Source organism: Triticum urartu, chromosome 1A (genome assembly GCF_056163025.1).
Source record: "Triticum urartu cultivar PI428250 chromosome 1A, HENAU_Tu73, whole genome shotgun sequence".
Taxonomy (NCBI): domain Eukaryota; kingdom Viridiplantae; phylum Streptophyta; class Magnoliopsida; order Poales; family Poaceae; genus Triticum; species Triticum urartu.
The window spans coordinates 219,098,708-219,116,077 of NC_141873.1; the positions used below are offsets into that span (position 1 = coordinate 219,098,708).

The 17,370-nt window shown below is 44.1% G+C and overlaps 1 protein-coding gene across 1 annotated transcript in view; it reads left to right on the forward strand.

Moving 5' to 3' along the window:
- Positions 1-2,512: 2,512 nt before the first annotated feature.
- Positions 2,513-17,370, forward strand: part of LOC147990644 (uncharacterized) — a 64,235-nt gene continuing 49,377 nt past the window's right edge. The window contains exon 1 of the mRNA XM_087538332.1: positions 2,513-2,663. Coding sequence (XP_087394458.1) covers positions 2,513-2,663 — 151 coding nt within the window. The remainder of the gene's footprint in view (positions 2,664-17,370) is intronic.

Below are 17,370 nucleotides of genomic sequence, written 5' to 3' on the forward strand. Positions count from 1 at the left end.
GGGAAAAGGGGGAGCGAAGCAACCGTGAGTACTCATCCAAAGTACCCACAAGCAAGGAACTACACTACATATGTATGCATTGGTATCAAATGGAATAAGGGTATCATATGTGGATTGAACTGCAGAATGCCGGAATAAGAGGGGGATAGCTAGTCATATGGAAGACTACACTTCTGGTAACCTCCATCTTGCAGCAGGAGAAGAGAGTAGATGGTAAGTTCACCAAGTAGCATCGCATAGCATAATCCTAACCGATGATCCTCCCCTCGTTGCCCTGTGAGAGAGCGATCACCGGTTGTATCTGGCACTTGGAAGGGTGTGTTTTATTAAGTATCTGATTCTAGTTGTCATAAGGTCAAGGTACAACTCCAAGTCGTCCTGTTACTGAAGATCGCGGCTATTTGAATAGATTAACTTCCCTGCAGGGGTGCACCACATAACCCAACACGCTCGATCCCATTTGGCCGGACACACTTTCCTGGGTCATGCCCGGCCTCGGAAGATCAACACGTCGCAGCCCTACCTAGGCACAACAGAGAGGTCAGCACGCCGGTCTAAATCCTATGGCGCAGGGGTCTGGGCCCATCGCCCATTGCACACCTGCACGTTGCGTACGCGGCCGGTGAGCAGACCTAGCAACCTCCATTACAAAGGAAGTTGTGTTACGCGGTCCAACCCGGCGCGCGCCGCTCAGTCACTGACGTCACGAAGGCTTCGGCTAATACCACGACGTCGAGTGCCCATAACTGTCCCCGCGTAGATGGTTAGTGCGTATAGGCCAGTAGCCAGACTCAGATCAAATACCAAGACCTCGTTAAGCGTGTTATTCTGAAATAACCACGGACGCCGACCAGGGCCAGGCCCACCTCTCTCCTAGGTGGTCTCAACCTGCCATGTCGCTCCGCCACAAAGTAACAGTCGAGGGCCTTCGGGAACTCAGGCCCACCTCTACCGGGATGGAGCCACCTGCCCCTTCAGCCCCCAACATCGGAATCACTCGCGGGTACTCCTACGAGCCGACCCGACTTTAATAACCACAAGTATCATATATTATGTATAAGTATATACCCGTGAACACCTCTCAAGTGATCACGGCCCGATAGTATAGCATGGAAGACAGACAAGAATGTAGGGCCACTGATGGTAAACTAGCATCATATACTAAGCATTAGGATTGCAGGTAAAGGTAACAACAGTAGTAGCAAGGACAGGCTATGCATCAGGATAGGATTAACTGGAAGCAGTAACATGCTACACTACTCTAATGCAAGCAGTATAGAGAGTAGAGTAGGCAATATCTGGTGATCAAGGGGGGGGGGGGCTTGCCTGGTTGCTCTGGCAAGAGAGAGGGGTCGTCAACACCGTAGTCGTACTGGGTAGCAGCGGCATCGGTCTCGGTGTCTAGCGAGATAAGAGGGGGGAGAAACAATAAATATAATGCAAACAAATGCATGACGATGCATGACATGACAAAGCGTGATGCTAGGTGTGCCCTAACGCGGTACGAGGTGCTACCGGTGAAGGGGGGAATCATCCGGGAAATTATTCCCGGTGTTTCGCGTTTTCGGGCAAAGGAGCCGGAGGGGGTAAGTTGCATGTTTGCTATGCTAGGGATGCGTGGCGGACGAACGGGCTGCGTAACCGGATTCGTCTCGTCGTTCTGAGCAACTTTCATGTACAAAGTATTTTCATCCGAGTTACGGATTATTTTCTATGATTTTCTATAGTTTTAATTATTTTTAGAATTAACAGAATTAATTTTAATAAGAAAATGACATTATGACGTCAGCATGACATCAATGTGATGTCAGCAGTCAACAATTAGTTGACTTGGTCAAACTTACGCATGGGTCCCGCATGTCATAGGCTGTTAGCTAATTAACCAAGTTAGTTAGTTTAGTTAACAGATTAGTTAATTTAATTAGCTGATTAGGTTAATTAATCAGGGTTAATTAATTGATTAATTAATTTTAATTATTATTATTATTTTTAATTAATAATTATTTTTTTACCAATTACGTTCTGGGGGTGGGGTCCCCTGTCATAGGCCCCGAGGCCTAACAGGCGCTGGGAGCAGCCCGAACGGGCGGTGCAGGCGAAGCCGCCGCCCGCCCGGTAGCGGGGCGAGGTCGGAGCGGGGGCCAAGCAGGCGCGGCCGATGTAGCTGGCCGGCGCGGGCGCGGCCGGGGCCATGGTCTGGACCGTGGAGGACGCGGGCGACGGACGACGCGGCGCAGCGGCGGAGGCGGGGCCTCACCGGCATGGCCTGGACGCGCGAGGGGCGCCCGGCGCGCGCGGCCGGTCGCGTCGACGGAGCGGTCCCCGTGGGTGGGGCGTGCACGGGAAGTGGTCGGGCACATCCACGATGCGGCGAGCGTGGTGGAAGCCGCAAACAGCGGCGACAGAGCAAGTAGCAGCAGGGCAGAGCACAAAAGCAACGGCGTGGGTGCTGGTTCGTGCCGGCGAGCGCGCGTAGGGCGGCCAAGGACGCGGTCGTACGTGAACAGAGGCGATGGAGCGTGGGGCACAGAGAGGAAGAGAGGCGGAGCTCACTGGGGGCGAAGGGAACGGGGTAGTGGGGCTCGAGGAGGAGGTCGGAGACGGTGCATCGCAGAGGAGGCAGTCCGGCGAGGAAGGGCTCCGGCAACGGTGGTCCAGCGATGGTGAGGCGGCGCTGGAGATCCGGCAAACGGCAGCGAGGGTGGTCCGGTGGCCGCGGCGTCGAGCGTAGATGAGGTGGGTGGGCGCCGAGCACTGGACGGCTGGTCGGGGAGGAGGTGAGGACGGGGCTCCGTCGGTGCGCCGGCGAGACGGTTCGGCAATGGTGGGCGACGGAATCGGGCCCCGATCCAGATCGGGGGCGAGAGGGAGGAGAGTGTGGGGGATCGTGGGGGGGGGAGTGGGTGCGCTGGGAGGCCGGGTTGGACTAGGTTACGGGGTAGTGGGGGGGTTAGGTGGACTGGGGTGGGCCGGCCTGGTCGGGCGGTCGACTGGGTCGAGGCCCAGTGGGGGATGGGGGAGTTCTCTCTCTCTTTTTTTGGTTCTTTTCTTTATTATTTATTTTCTTTTCTGCTTTATTTCAGATTAATGTATTTAGGCATTTTCTAAAAAGGTGTTTTCTGCACTGTAATTACCTAGGCATTTTACTGTCATCACCGGTAAGTATCCTGATTATTGTCACTTCGGGGTTAACGGATCATAACACATAATAGGTGACTATAGACTTGCAAGATAGGATCAAGAACTCACATATATAAATGAAAACATTATAGGTTCATATCTGAAATCATGGCACTCGGGCCCTAGTGACAAGCATTAAGCATAGCAAAGTCATAGCAACATCAATCTCAGAACATAATGGATACTGGGGATCAAACCCTAACAAAACTAACTCAATTACATGATAAATCTCATCCAACCCATCACCATCCAACAAGTCTACAATGGAATTACTCACGCACGGCGGTGAGCATCATGAAATTGGTGATGGAGGAAGGTTGATGATGACGATGGCGACGGATTCCCCTCTCCGGAGCCCCGAATGGACTCCAGGTCAGCCCTCCCGAGAGAGATTAGGGCTTGGCGGCGGCTCCGTATCGTAAAACGCGATGAATCCTTCTCTTTGATTTTTCCCCCCAGACGTGAATATATAGAGTTGGAGTTGAGGTCAGTGGAGCACCAGGGGGCCCACGAGGCAGGGGTGCGCACAGGGGGGTAGGCGCGCCCCCACCCTTGTGGATAGGGTGTGGGCCCCTGGCCTTGATTCTTTCGCCAGTATTTTTTATATATTCCAAAAATATTCTCCATTGATTTTCAGGTCATTCCGAGAATTTTTATTTCTGCACAAAAATAACACCATGGCAATTCTGCTGAAAATAGCGTCACTCTGGGTTAGTTCCATTCAAATCATGCAAATTAGAGTCCAAAACAAGGGCAAAAGTGTTTCGAAAAGTAGATACGTTGGAGACATATCAACTCCCCCAAACTTAAACCTTTGCTTGTTCTCAAGCAATTCAGTTGATAAATTGAAAGTGATAAAGAAAAACTTTTACAAACTATGTTTGCTCTTGTTGTTGTCTATATGTAAAGCCAGCATTCAAGTTTTCAGCAAAGATTATGAACTAACCATATTCACAATAACATTTAGGTCAATTACTTCAAAAATTGCAGCGCTTAAGACAAGGAAAAAATTCTATAGAAGAGTATTATCAGGAATTACAAACTGGCATGATTAGATGTGGTATTGTTGAGGAGAATGAAGCTATGCTTGCACGTTTTATGGGTGGATTAAATAGAGAGATTCAGACCATTCTAGAGTATAAGGAGTATACTAATATCACTTGTTTATTCCATCTTGCTTGTAAAGCTTAACGTGAAGTGCAGGATCGACAGGCATTGGCGCAAACTAACTTTTCTGCAGGTCGATCTTCATCATGGACACCACGTGCATCCTCTACTTTCACTCCACCAGCACCTCCATTAGGTGCCACCTCCAGCCGTGATTCAAGAAAGCAGGCACAACCACCACTATCTACCAAGAGCACACCTGTCGGGCCTGCGGAGAGCTCTTCTTCTTCCATGGCATCAACAGGGCACACAAGTGATATTATTTGTCGTCGTTGTAAGGGAAGAGGACATTTTGCGAGAGAATGCCAATCTCAGCGTGTGATGATTGCTACTGAGGATGGTGGGTATGAGTCCGCTAGTGACTATGATGAGGAGACTTTGGCTCTTATTACACATGAAGAACACGGTGGAGAAGATTCTGATCATGAGACGCAATACATGGCTACTGAAGATGCTGACAGGTATGAATGTTTAGTTGCTCAACGTGTTTTGAGTGTGCAAGTTACACAAGCTGAGAAAAATCAGAGGCATAATTTGTTCCATACAAAGGGAGTTGTGAAGGAACGTTCTGTTCGCGTCATCATAGATGGAGGGAGCTGCAATAACTTGGCTAGCATGGAGATGGTGGAGAAGCTATCTCTCACCACAAGACCACATCCACATCCTTACTACATCCAATGGTTCAACAACAGCGGCAAGGTTAAGGTAACACGTACTGTTTGTGTGCATTTTAGTATCTCTACATATGCTGATTATGTTGATTGTGATGTGGTACCTATGCAAGCATGTTCCTTATTATTTGGTAGACCATGGCAATTTGATAAAAATTCTGTACACCATGGTAGAAATAATCAGTATACTCTTGTTCATAAGGATAAAAATATTATTTTGCTTCCTATGACTCCTGAATCCATTTTGAAAGATGATATTAATAGAGCTAATAAAGCAAAACAGGAGAAAAATAAGAGTGAAATCAGATTGTGGCAAAAGAATTTGGGCAACAAATGAAACCTAATAATAAACCATCTAGTGTTGCTTCTGAAATTAAATTGAAAAGTGCATGTTTACTTGCCACAAAATCTGATATTGATGAGCTAGATTTCAGCAAATCTGTTTGCTATGCTTTTGTGTGCAGAGAGGCATTATTTTCATTCGAGGACGTGCCTTCCTCTTTGCCTCCTGCTGTCACTAACATTTTGCAGGAGTTCGCTAACGTCTTTCCACAAGACGTGCCACCGGGATTACCACCTATTCGAGGGATTGAGCATCAAATTGAATTAATTCCCGGTGCATCATTACCCAACCGTGCACCATACCGTACCAATCCAGAGGAGACGAAGGAGATTATGCGTCAAGTACAAGAACTGCTCGACAAAAGTTATATACACGGATCCCTTACTCATTGTGTTGTTCCTTTCATTTTAGTGCTGAAAAAGGATGGTACGTCGCGTATGTGCGTTGATTGTAGAGGCATTAATAATATTACTATTCGTTATCGTCATCTTATTCCTAGGCTAGATGATATGCTTGATGAATTGAGTGGCTCTACAATATTCTCCAAAGTTAATTTGCATAGTGGATACCATCAAATTCGTGTGAAATTGGGCGATGAATGGAAAACAGCATTTAAAACTAAGTTTGGATTATATGAGTGGTTAGTCATGCCTTTTGGGTTAACTAATGCACCTAGTACTTTCATGAGATTAATGAACAAAATTTTACGTGCTTTCATTGGAAGATTTGTGGTAGTTACTTTGATGACATATTGATTTATAGCAAATCTTTGGAGGAACATTTGGAACATTTACGTGATGTTTTTATTGCTCTACGTGATGCATGTTTGTTTGGTAACCTTGGAAAGTGCACCTTTTGCACCGACCGAGTATCTTTTCTTGGCTATGTTGTTACTCCACAGAGAATTGAAGTTGATAAAGCCAAGATTGAAGCTATTGAGAGTTGGCCGCAGCCCAAAACGGTCACACAAGTGAGGAGTTTCCTTGGCCTCGCTGGTTTCTATAGGCGTTTTGTGAGAGATTTCAGCAACATTGCTGCACCTCTCAACGAGCTTACAAAGAAGGATGTGCCTTTTGTTTGGGGTACCGCACAGGAAGAAGCCTTCACGGTATTGAAAGATAAGTTGACACATGCTCCTTTACTCCAACTTCCTAATTTTAATAAGACTTTTGAGCTTGAATGTGATGCTAGTGGAATTGGATTAGGAGGTGTGTTATTACAAGATGGCAAACCTATTGCATAATTTTTTGAAAAATTGAGTGGGCCTAGTCTGAACTATTCTACTTATGATAAAGAATTATATGCTCTTGTTCGGACCTTAGAAACATGGCAACATTATTTATGACCCAAGGAATTTGTTATACATTCTGATCATGAATCTTTGAAACACATTAAAAGTCAAGCAAAACTGAACCGTAGACATGCTAAATGGGTTGAATTCATTGAGACTTTCCCTTATGTCATTAAACACAAGAAGGGTAAAGAAAATGTTATTGCTGATGCATTGTCTCGTCGTTATAATATGCTTTCACAACTTGACTTTAAAATATTTGGTTTGGAGACCATCAAAGATCAATATGTGCATGATGCTGAATTTAAAGATGTATTGCAGAATTGTAAGGAAGGGAGAACTTGGAACAAGTTCGTTCTTAACGATGGATTTGTGTTTCGTGCTAACAAGCTATGTTGTTGCAGGAGGCGCATGGAGGAGGATTAATGGGACACTTTGGCGTCAAGAAGACGGAGGATATACTTGCTACGCATTTCTTTTTGCCAAAGATGAGATGCGATGTTGAGCGTTTTCTTGCTCGCTGCACTACATGTCAAAAAGCTAAGTCACGACTCAATCCTCATGGTTTATATATGCCTTTGGCTGTACCTGTTCCTTGGGAGGATATATCTATGGACTTTGTTTTAGGTTTACCTCGAACAAAGAAGGGGAGGGATAGCATATTTGTTGTCGTGGATAGGTTCTCGAAAATGGCACACTTTATACCATGTCATAAAAGCGATGATGCTGTTAATGTTGTTGATTTGTTCTTTCGTGAAATTATTCGCTTGCATGGTGTGCCAAATACTATTGTTTCAGATCGTGATTCTATATTTATTAGCCACTTTTGGAGATGTTTATGGGCTAAGTTGGGGACTAAACTGCTTTTTAGTACTACTTGTCACCCCCAAACTGATGGACAAACTGAAGTAGTCAATAGAACATTGTCTACTATGCTTAGGGCTGTTTTGAAGAATAATAAGAAAATGTGGGAAGAATGATTGCCTCATATTGAATTTGCTTATAATCGTTCATTGCATTCTACTACTAAGATGTGCCCTTTTGAACTTGTGTATGGTTTCCTACCTCGTGCACCTATTGATTTGTTGCCTCTTCCATCTTCGGAGAAGGTTAATTTTGATGCTAAAGAACATGCTGAATTGATTTTAAAAATGCATGAGTTAACTAAGGAAAACATTGAGTGTATGAATGCTAAATATAAACTTGCTGGAGATAAGGGTAGAAAACATGTTGTGTTTGCACCTAGAGATCTTGTTTGGTTACATTTGCGTAAGGATAGATTTCCTAATTTGCGCAAATCAAAGCTAATGCCATGTGCTGATGGTCCTTTTAAGGTGTTAGAGAAAATAAATGATAATGGATATAAACTTGAGCTGCCTGCAGATTTTGGGTTAGTCCCACTTTTAACACTGCAGATTTGAAGCCTTATTTGGGTGAGGAAGATGAGCTTTCGTCGAGGACGACTTCATTTCAAGAAGGGGGGATGACGAGGACATCAGTACCATTGTTACACCCACAGCCCCTGCTGTTATACATACTGGAACGATTACTAGAGCTCGCGCACGCCAATTGAATTATCAGGTACTTACGTTTCTTGGTAACGATTCTAATGTTCATAAGAATATGATGCTGCCTAAATTGCATACATTTGTTTTGCTTACAAATGAAGGGCCTAGCTTGGACAAGAAATATGAACCTTGGAGCAAGTTCAAGCATGGAGATGATGGCATGCGCAAGGGGAACAAGAACGGAGTTACAAGTGATGATTCTAGGACTTTGAAGCCACCATAATGAGTGGATGAAGCCTTGGACAAAACATACAAGATGCCACTTCATAACTTTCGTCCAGAGGCTATTCTAGGTGTTGCGTCACCTTATTATTGGGCCAGGCCCATGTATTTTCGAAGTACTTAAGTATAGGCTGTTTTTAGAGTCCGTATGTGTGGGGAAACAAGTGTTGGGGTTGGTTTCAGACCCCTCCACCAAGGGCCACGATATTCCCCCTCTCTCCTCCATATATATAGCCCTTAGGGCATCGTTTAGACTTTGGGTTTTGTTTAGATTAAAGTTCATCATAGCTACAACTTCGCGTACTTCGTTTGTGTGCAACGAGCAGACAAAGGCGTCACAGAACCCCACCTTGAGCAATAAAGCTTTCATCTTATATTCCCAATATCTAGATTGCAATCTCAGTTTCTTGCTTGTTCTTCATTTGCCTGCAGGAAACAGACCTTCATGGCCAGGTTGATCGTGCTCCGGCGTGGTCGATAACCTCTCGGAGTTGGTTTAGCGATTGCTAAGGCGCGACGTCCTCGCATGTTTGTAGTCGGATCGTCAAAGTCGACTTCCTCCAAAACGATAGCCACCATCTCATCGAAAGACAGGACACCTTTGCCTCTATCAGATGGAGACTCAAATTCAAAAATAAAAATTGCATAAAGTAAAAGAAAGGTCCTTCGCGGAGGAAAGTAGGAATTTGTAGAGGTGCCAGAGCTCAAAGCGAAAAACTTAGAGATAAAAACATTTTGGGAAGTGTGTCCTTCCCACCAACGAAAATGACTTAGAGTTCCCAGCACTTTCCATACTAGATATATCATAGGTGGTTCCCAAACAGAAACTAAAGTTTATTCCTTTTTCCACCATACTTTCTGATAGAGGCAAAGGTGTCCCGATGTTTCGATGAGATGGTGGCTATCGTTTTCTGTGGGAGTCGACCTTGACGATCCGACTACGAACGTGCGAGACGTCGCGCCTTAGCAATCGCTAAACCAACTTCCGAGGGGTTATTGACCACGCCGGAGCACGATCAACCTGACCACGAGGGCCTGTTTCCTGCGAGCAAACGAAGAACAAGCAAGAAACTGAGATTGCAATCTGGATATTGCGAATATAAGATGAAAGCTTTATTGATCAAGGTGGGGTTCTGTGACGTCTTGGTCTGGTCGTTGGACACAAACGAAGTACGCAAAGTTGCAGCTATGGCGAACTTTTAATCTAAACAAAACCCAAAGTCTAAACGACGCCCTAAGGGCTGTATATATGGAGGAAGAGAGGGGAATTTCGTGGCCCTTGAGGGTGGGGTCCGAAACCAACCCTAACTCTTGTTTCCCCACACATACGGACTCTAAAAATAGCCTATACTTAAGTATTTCGAAATTACATGGGCCTGGCCCATTAATAAGGTGACGCAGCACCTAGAATAGCCTATGGACGAATATTATGAAGTGGCATCTTGTATATTTCGTCCATGGCTTCATGCACTCCTTATGGCGGCTTCAAAGTCCTGAAATCATCACTTGTAACTCCGTTCTTGATCCCCTTGCGCATGCCATCAACTTCATGCGTGTTCTTGCTCCAATGTTCATCCTTCTCCAAACTAGGCCCTTCATTTGAAAGCAAAACAAATGTATCCAATTTAGGCAGCATCATAATCTCATGAACATTAGAATCATTACCAAGAAACGAAAGTACCTGGTAATTTAATTGGCGTGCGCGAGCTCTAGTAATTGGTCCAGTATATGTAACAGTAGGGGCTGTGGGTGTAACAATGGTATTGATGTCCTCATCATCCTCCCCTTCTTGAAATGAAGTCGTCCTCGACGGAAGCTCATCTTCCTCACCCAAATAAGGCTTCAAATCTGCAATATTAAAAGTGGGACTAACCCCAAAATCTGCAGGTAGCTCAAGTTTATATGCTTATTTTCTCTAAAACCTTAAAAGGACCATCAGCACGTGGCATTAGCTTTGATTTGCGCAGATTAGGAAATCTATCTTTACGTAAATGTAACCAAACAAGATCTCCAGGCGCAAACACAACATGTTTTCTACCCTTATCTCCAGCAAGTTTATATTTAGCATTCATACGCTCAATGTTTTCCTTAGTTAACTCATGCATTTTTAAAATCAATTCAGAACGTTCTTTAGCATCAAAATTAACCTTCTCCGAAGATGGAAGAGGCAACAAATCAATAGGTGCACGAGGTAGGAAACCATACACAATTTCAAAAGGGCACATCTTAGTAGTAGAATGCAATGAACGATTATAAGAAAATTCAATATGAGGCAAGCATTCTTCCCACATTTTCTTGTTATTCTTCAAAACAGCCCTAAGCATAGTAGACAATGTTCTATTGATTACTTCAGTTTGTCCATCAGTTTGGGGGTGACAAGTAGTACTAAAAAGCAGCTTAGTCCCCAACTTAGCCCATAAACATCTCCAAAAGTGGCTAAGAAATTTAGTATCACGATCTGAAACAATAGTATTTGGCACACCATGTAAGCGAATAATTTCACGAAAGAACAAATCAGCAACATTAACAGCATCATCGCTTTTATGACATGGTATAAAGTGTGCCATTTTCGAGAACCTATCCACGACAACAAATATGCTATCCCTCCCCTTCTTTGTTCTAGGTAAACCTAAAACCAAGTCCATAGATATATCCTCCCAAGGAACACTAGGTACAGGCAAAGGCATATATAAACCATGAGGATTGAGTCGTGACTTAGCTCTTTGACATGTAGTGCAGCGAGCAACAAAACGCTCAACATCCCGTCTCATCTTTGGCCAAAAGAAATGTGTAGCAAGTATATCCTCCGTCTTCTTGACGCCAAAGTGTCCCATTAATCCTCCTCCATGCGCCTCCTGCAACAACAAAAGACGAACGGAGCTAGCTGGAATGCATAGCTTGTTAGCACGAAACACAAATCCATCGTTAAGAACGAACTTGTTCCAAGTTCTCCCTTCCTTACAATTCTGCAATACATCTTTAAATTCAGCATCATTAACATATTGATCCTTGATGGTCTCCAAACCAAATATTTTAAAGTCAAGTTGTGAAAGCATAGTATAACAACGAGACAAGGCATCAGCAATAACATTTTCTTTACCCTTCTTGTGTTTAATCACATAAGGGAAAGTCTCAATGAATTCAACCCATTTAGCATGTCGACGGTTCAGTTTTGCTTGACTTTTAATGTGTTTCAAAGATTCATGATCAGAATGTATAACAAATTCCTTGGGCCATAAATAATGTTGCCATGTTTCTAAGGTCCGAACAAGAGCATATAATTCTTTATCATAAGTAGAATAGTTCAGACTAGGCCCACTCAATTTTTCAGAAAAGTATGCAACAGGTTTTCCATCTTGTAATAACACACCTCCTAATCCAATTCCACTAGCATCACATTCAAGCTCAAAAGTCTTATTGAAATTAGGAAGTTGGAGTAAAGGAGCATGTGTCAACTTATCTTTCAATACCGTGAAGGCTTCTTCCTGTGCGGTACCCCAAACAAAAGGTACATCCTTCTTTGTAAGCTCGTTGAGAGGTGCAGCAATGGTGCTGAAATCTCTCACAAAACGCCTATAAAAACCAGCGAGGCCAAGGAAACTCCTCACTTGTGTGACCGTTTTGGGCTGCGGCCAACTCTCAATAGCTTCAATCTTGGCTTTATCAACTTCAATTCCCTGTGGAGTAACAACATAGCCAAGAAAAGATACTCGGTCGGTGCAAAAGGTGCACTTTCCAAGGTTACCAAACAAACGTGCATCACGTAGAGCAATAAAAACAGCACGTAAATGTTCCAAATGTTCCTCCAAAGATTTGCTATAAATCAATATGTCATCAAAGTAAACTACCACAAATCGTCCAATGAAAGCACGTAAAACTTCATTCATTAACCTCATGAAAGTACTAGGTGCATTAGTTAACCCAAAAGGCATGACTAACCACTCATATAATCCAAACTTAGTTTTAAATGCTGTTTTCCATTCATCTCCCAATTACATACGAATTTGATGGTAACCACTACGCAAATCAACTTTGGAGAATATTGTAGAGCCACTCAATTCATCAAGCATATCATCTAGCCTAGGAATAGGATGACGATAACGAATAGTAATATTATTAATGCCTCTACAATCAACGCACATACGCGACGTACCATCCTTTTTCGGCACTAAAATGATAGGAACAGCACAAGGACTGATGAGGACATCAATACCATTGTTACACCCACAGCCCCTACTGTTACATATACTGGACCAATTACTAGAGCTCGCGCACGCCAATTAAATTACCAGGTACTTTCGTTTCTTGGTAATGATTCTAATGTTCATGAGATTATGATGCTGCCTAAATTGGATACATTTGTTTTGCTTTCAAATGAAGGGCCTAGCTTGGAGAAGGATGAACATTGGAGCAAGAACACGCATGAAGTTGATGGCCTGCGCAAGGGGATCAAGAACGGAGTTACAAGTGATGATTTCAGGACTTTGAAGCCACCATAAGGAGTGCATGAAGCCATGGACGAAATATACAAGATGCCACTTCATAATATTCGTCCATAGGCTATTCTAGGTGTTGCGTCACCTTATTAATGGGCCAGGCCCATGTAATCTCGAAATACTTAAGTATAGGCTATTTTTAGAGTCCGTATGTGTGGGGAAACAAGAGTTAGGGTTGGTTTCGGACCCCACCCTCAAGGGCCACGAAATTCCCCTCTCTTCCTCCATATATACAGCCCTTAGGGCGTCGTTTAGACTTTGGGTTTTGTTTAGATTAAAAGTTCGCCATAGCTGCAACTTCGCGTACTTCGTTTGTGTCCAACGACCAGACCAAGACGTCACAGAACCCCACCTTGATCAATAAAGCTTTCATCTTATATTCGCAATATCCAGATTGCAATCTCAGTTTCTTGCTTGTTCTTCGTTTGCTCGCAGGAAACAGGCCCTCGTGGTCAGGTTGATCGTGCTCTGGCGTGGTCAATAACCCCTCGGAAGTTGGTTTAGCGATTGCTAAGGCGCGACGTCTCGCACGTTCGTAGTCGGATCGTCAAGGTTGACTCCCACAGAAAACGATAGCCACCATCTCATCGAAACATCGGGACACCTTTGCCTCTATCAAGGACTAAGGGATTCGCGTATATAACCTTTGTCGAGCAGTTCTTGTACTTGACGCATAATCTCCTTCGTCTCCTCTGGATTGGTACGGTATGGTGCACGGTTGGGTAATGATGCACCGGGAATTAAGTCAATTTGATGCTCAATCCCGCGAATAGGTGGTAATCCCGGTGGCACGTCTTGTGGAAAGACGTCGGCGAACTCCTGCAAAATGTTAGTGACAGCAAGAGGCAAAGAGGAAGGCACGTCCTCGAATGAAAATAATGCCTCTTTGCACACAAAAGCATAGCAAACAGATTTGCTAAAATCTAGATCATCAATATCAGATTTGGTGGCAAGTAAACATGCACTTTTCAATTTAATTTCAGAAGCAACACTAGATTGTTTATTATTATTAGGCTGCATTTGTTGCTCAAATTCTTTTGCCACAATCTGATTTTCACTCTTAGTTTTCTCCTGTTTTGCTTTATTAGCTCTATTAATATCATCTTTCAAAATGGAATCAGGAGTCATAGGAAGCAAAGTAATATTTTTATCCTTATGAACAAGAGTATACTGATTGTTTCTACCATGGTGAATAGAATTTTTATCAAATTGCCATGGTCTACCAAGTAATAAGGAACATGCTTGCATCGGTACCACATCACAATCAACATAATCAGCATATGTAGAGATACTAAAATGCACATGAACAGTACGTGTTACCTTAACCTTGCCGCTGTTGTTGAACCATTGGATGTAGTAAGGATGTGGATGTGGTCTTGTGGTGAGAGATAGCTTCTCCACCATCTCGATGCTAGCCAAGTTGTTGCAACTTCCTCCATCTATGATCACGCGAACAGAACGTTCCTTCACAACTCCCTTTGTATGGAACAAATTATGCCTCTGATTTTGCTCAGCTTGTGTAACCTGCACACTCAAAACACGTTGAGCAACTAAACATTCATACCTGTCAGCATCTTCAGGAGCCATGTATTGCGTCTCATGATCAGAATCGTCTCCACCGTGTTCGTCACGTGTAATAAGAGCCAAAGTCTCCTCATCACAGTCACTAGCGGACTCATACCCACCATCCTCAGTAACAATCATCACACGCTTAGATGGGCATTCTCTCGCATAATGACCTCCACCCTTGCAACGTCGACAAATAATATCATGTGTTTGCCCTGTTGATGCCATGGATGAAGAAGAGCTCTTTGCAGGCCCAGAAGGTGTGCTCTTGGCAGATAGTGGTGATTGTGCCTGCTTTATTGTATCACGGTTGGAGGTGGCAACCGACGGAGGCGCCGGTGAAGCAGAACGTGTGGAAGTAGATGATGCACGTGGTGTCCATGAAGAAGGTCGACCTGCAGAAAAGTTAGTCCGCGCCAATGCCTGTCGATCCTGCACTTCACGTTCAGCTTTACAAGCAAGATGGAATAAACGAGTGATATTAGTATACTCCTTATACTCTAGAATCGTCTGAATCTCTCTATTTAATCCACCCATAAAACGTGCAAGCATAGCTTCATTCTCCTCAACAATACCACATCTAATCATGCCAGTTTGTAATTCCTGATAATATTCTTCTACAGAATTTTTTCCCTGTCTTAAGCGCTGCAATTTTTGAAGTAATTCACGTTGATAATATGGTGGAACCCAACGAGTACGCATAGCAGTTTTCAAAGCAGCCCAAGTAGCAGGAATGGGATATAATCTACAATGCTCAGACCACCAAACACATGCAAAACTAGTGAATGCACAAACAGCAGCAGGAACACGTCTCTCCTCGGGATATTGTAAACATGTAAATCGTTGTTCAGTTTCTAACTCCCAAGTAAGATATATATCAGGAACATATCTACCCTCAAATGGTGGAATATTCAATTTTAGTTTAGGGAGATGGTCATGATCTCGTACCTGAGGGTGAGCCCTACCATTGCCATTATTTGCATGTGGACGACCTGATGGTTGCTGTGCTGGTGGTGGCACGTAGTTCTGATTTTGATCAACCTCATCCTCGTAATCGCCAGCAAAATCATCCTCCTCCGCATCAGCAGCAGGAGCCACAGAAGTAGCAACAGCAGCACCAACAGTTTGGCCAGGTGCAAGAGGGAGACGGCTCGCTCGGCGGAGGGCTGTTTCACCAACAGTCACAGAAGTAGCAACAGCAGCACCAACAGTCGTCGTTGTTGTTGTTGTAGAGGTGCGTTAGGTGCAGCCGGTGGTGGTGGTGGAAGACGCGCGAGCAATTCATTAAACCTGTCATCGAGCTTTGTTTCGAACGTCTTCTCCATGTCATCTATCTTCTCCATGGCCTCTTCAAATCTGTTTAGCACATCCTGCACCTGTCCATTCATCATTTGCTGAAATTTATCATGCAACTCCTGATTCGTCATGTTCTCCCAGTCAGTCTCGTCGGCTTGTGATCCTGCCATGGTTAGCAACAATAGAAAACACACAAGAATATGATCCTACAAAATACTAACAAGAGGTGGTGGTGGCGGGTGTCACAAATCCGTCAAGCAAATCTCAAATTCTTACCAGTTCTTACCCAGTAGCAGGCGGTGATCGGCAACCGTTGTAGTCAAAACTCTCAAAAGCTTGGATAGAGCGATTGCCAGGGAGAGTCAAACGCACGACGTAGAGGTATGTGGAGCTGGGAAGGCTTATAGTATGGTAGCAAAAAGGGTCAGCAATAATCAATTCAGAGATGCAAAGTTGAATAAACGCTCAACGACGGTACTGTGCTGGTCCTAGGCTAGACCGTGCTAGAGACGCGAGCTTAGAACACTAACAAAATCACGGCGCTGCACGTAAATAAGGGAAAAGCACACTCTGGATTTTTTTTTCGCTTTTTTTTTGCGCTCCTCTTTTTTTTTTTGCGCTCCTCTTTTTTTTTTTGCGCTCCTCTTTTTTTTTGCGCTCCTTTTTTTTGCGAAAAATTACTATAATGGCGAGTGTCTCAAAACTCTTCCCTCGTCAAACTGATAGGATGGGCACGAAAAAAAAAAATCACTTTTTTTTTCGGAAATCAGGGCAGCGACGATGAAAAAGTGCGACAAAAAATCACTATGATGGCACGTGGCTCAAAAGACTCAGAAAAGCCTAAAAATAGGATAGGGAAAAAATATTTTTGCCCGTGAAAATTTTGGCCTAAAAACTGCCCGAGGGTCTCCAGACTCTTTTTTTTTCCGAGACCTACGCAGGCAAGGAAACACGAATCGGAATTGAGATTGATCTCAAGAACAAACCTAATATGAGAAGAACTCGGATTGGTGGTGGATATATGGTTGTGGTATATGGCAGCGGTTGTGGTATATGGATAGAGATTGATGATGGTGCGGCGGCGGCGTGACAACTTATGACCAGAACTCGAAACTCTAAAAGACTAGACTCTAAGACCAGCAACTTGACACGACGATGCAACCGCAAATTCAACAAAGCAAAAACCCTAAAAAGATTATGCAAAGGCTCAGATTGGTTCGGATATGATGAACTAACCCTAATTTTTTTTGTGGCTTTTTCGTGGACTGTAGGTATGAAGAACAGACTCGATCTAATCTACGAAAAACTGTAAAATCTCACCGAGCAACCTGGAAATCTGATACCACTTGATAGAGGCAAAGGTGTCCCGATGTTTCGATGAGATGGTGGCTATCGTTTTCTGTGGGAGTCGACCTTGACGATCCGACTACGAACGTGCGAGACGTCGCGCCTTAGCAATCACTAAACCAACTTCCGAGGGGTTATTGACCACGCCGGAGCACGATCAACCTGACCACGAGGGCCTGTTTCCTGCGAGCAAACGAAGAACAAGCAAGAAACTGAGATTGCA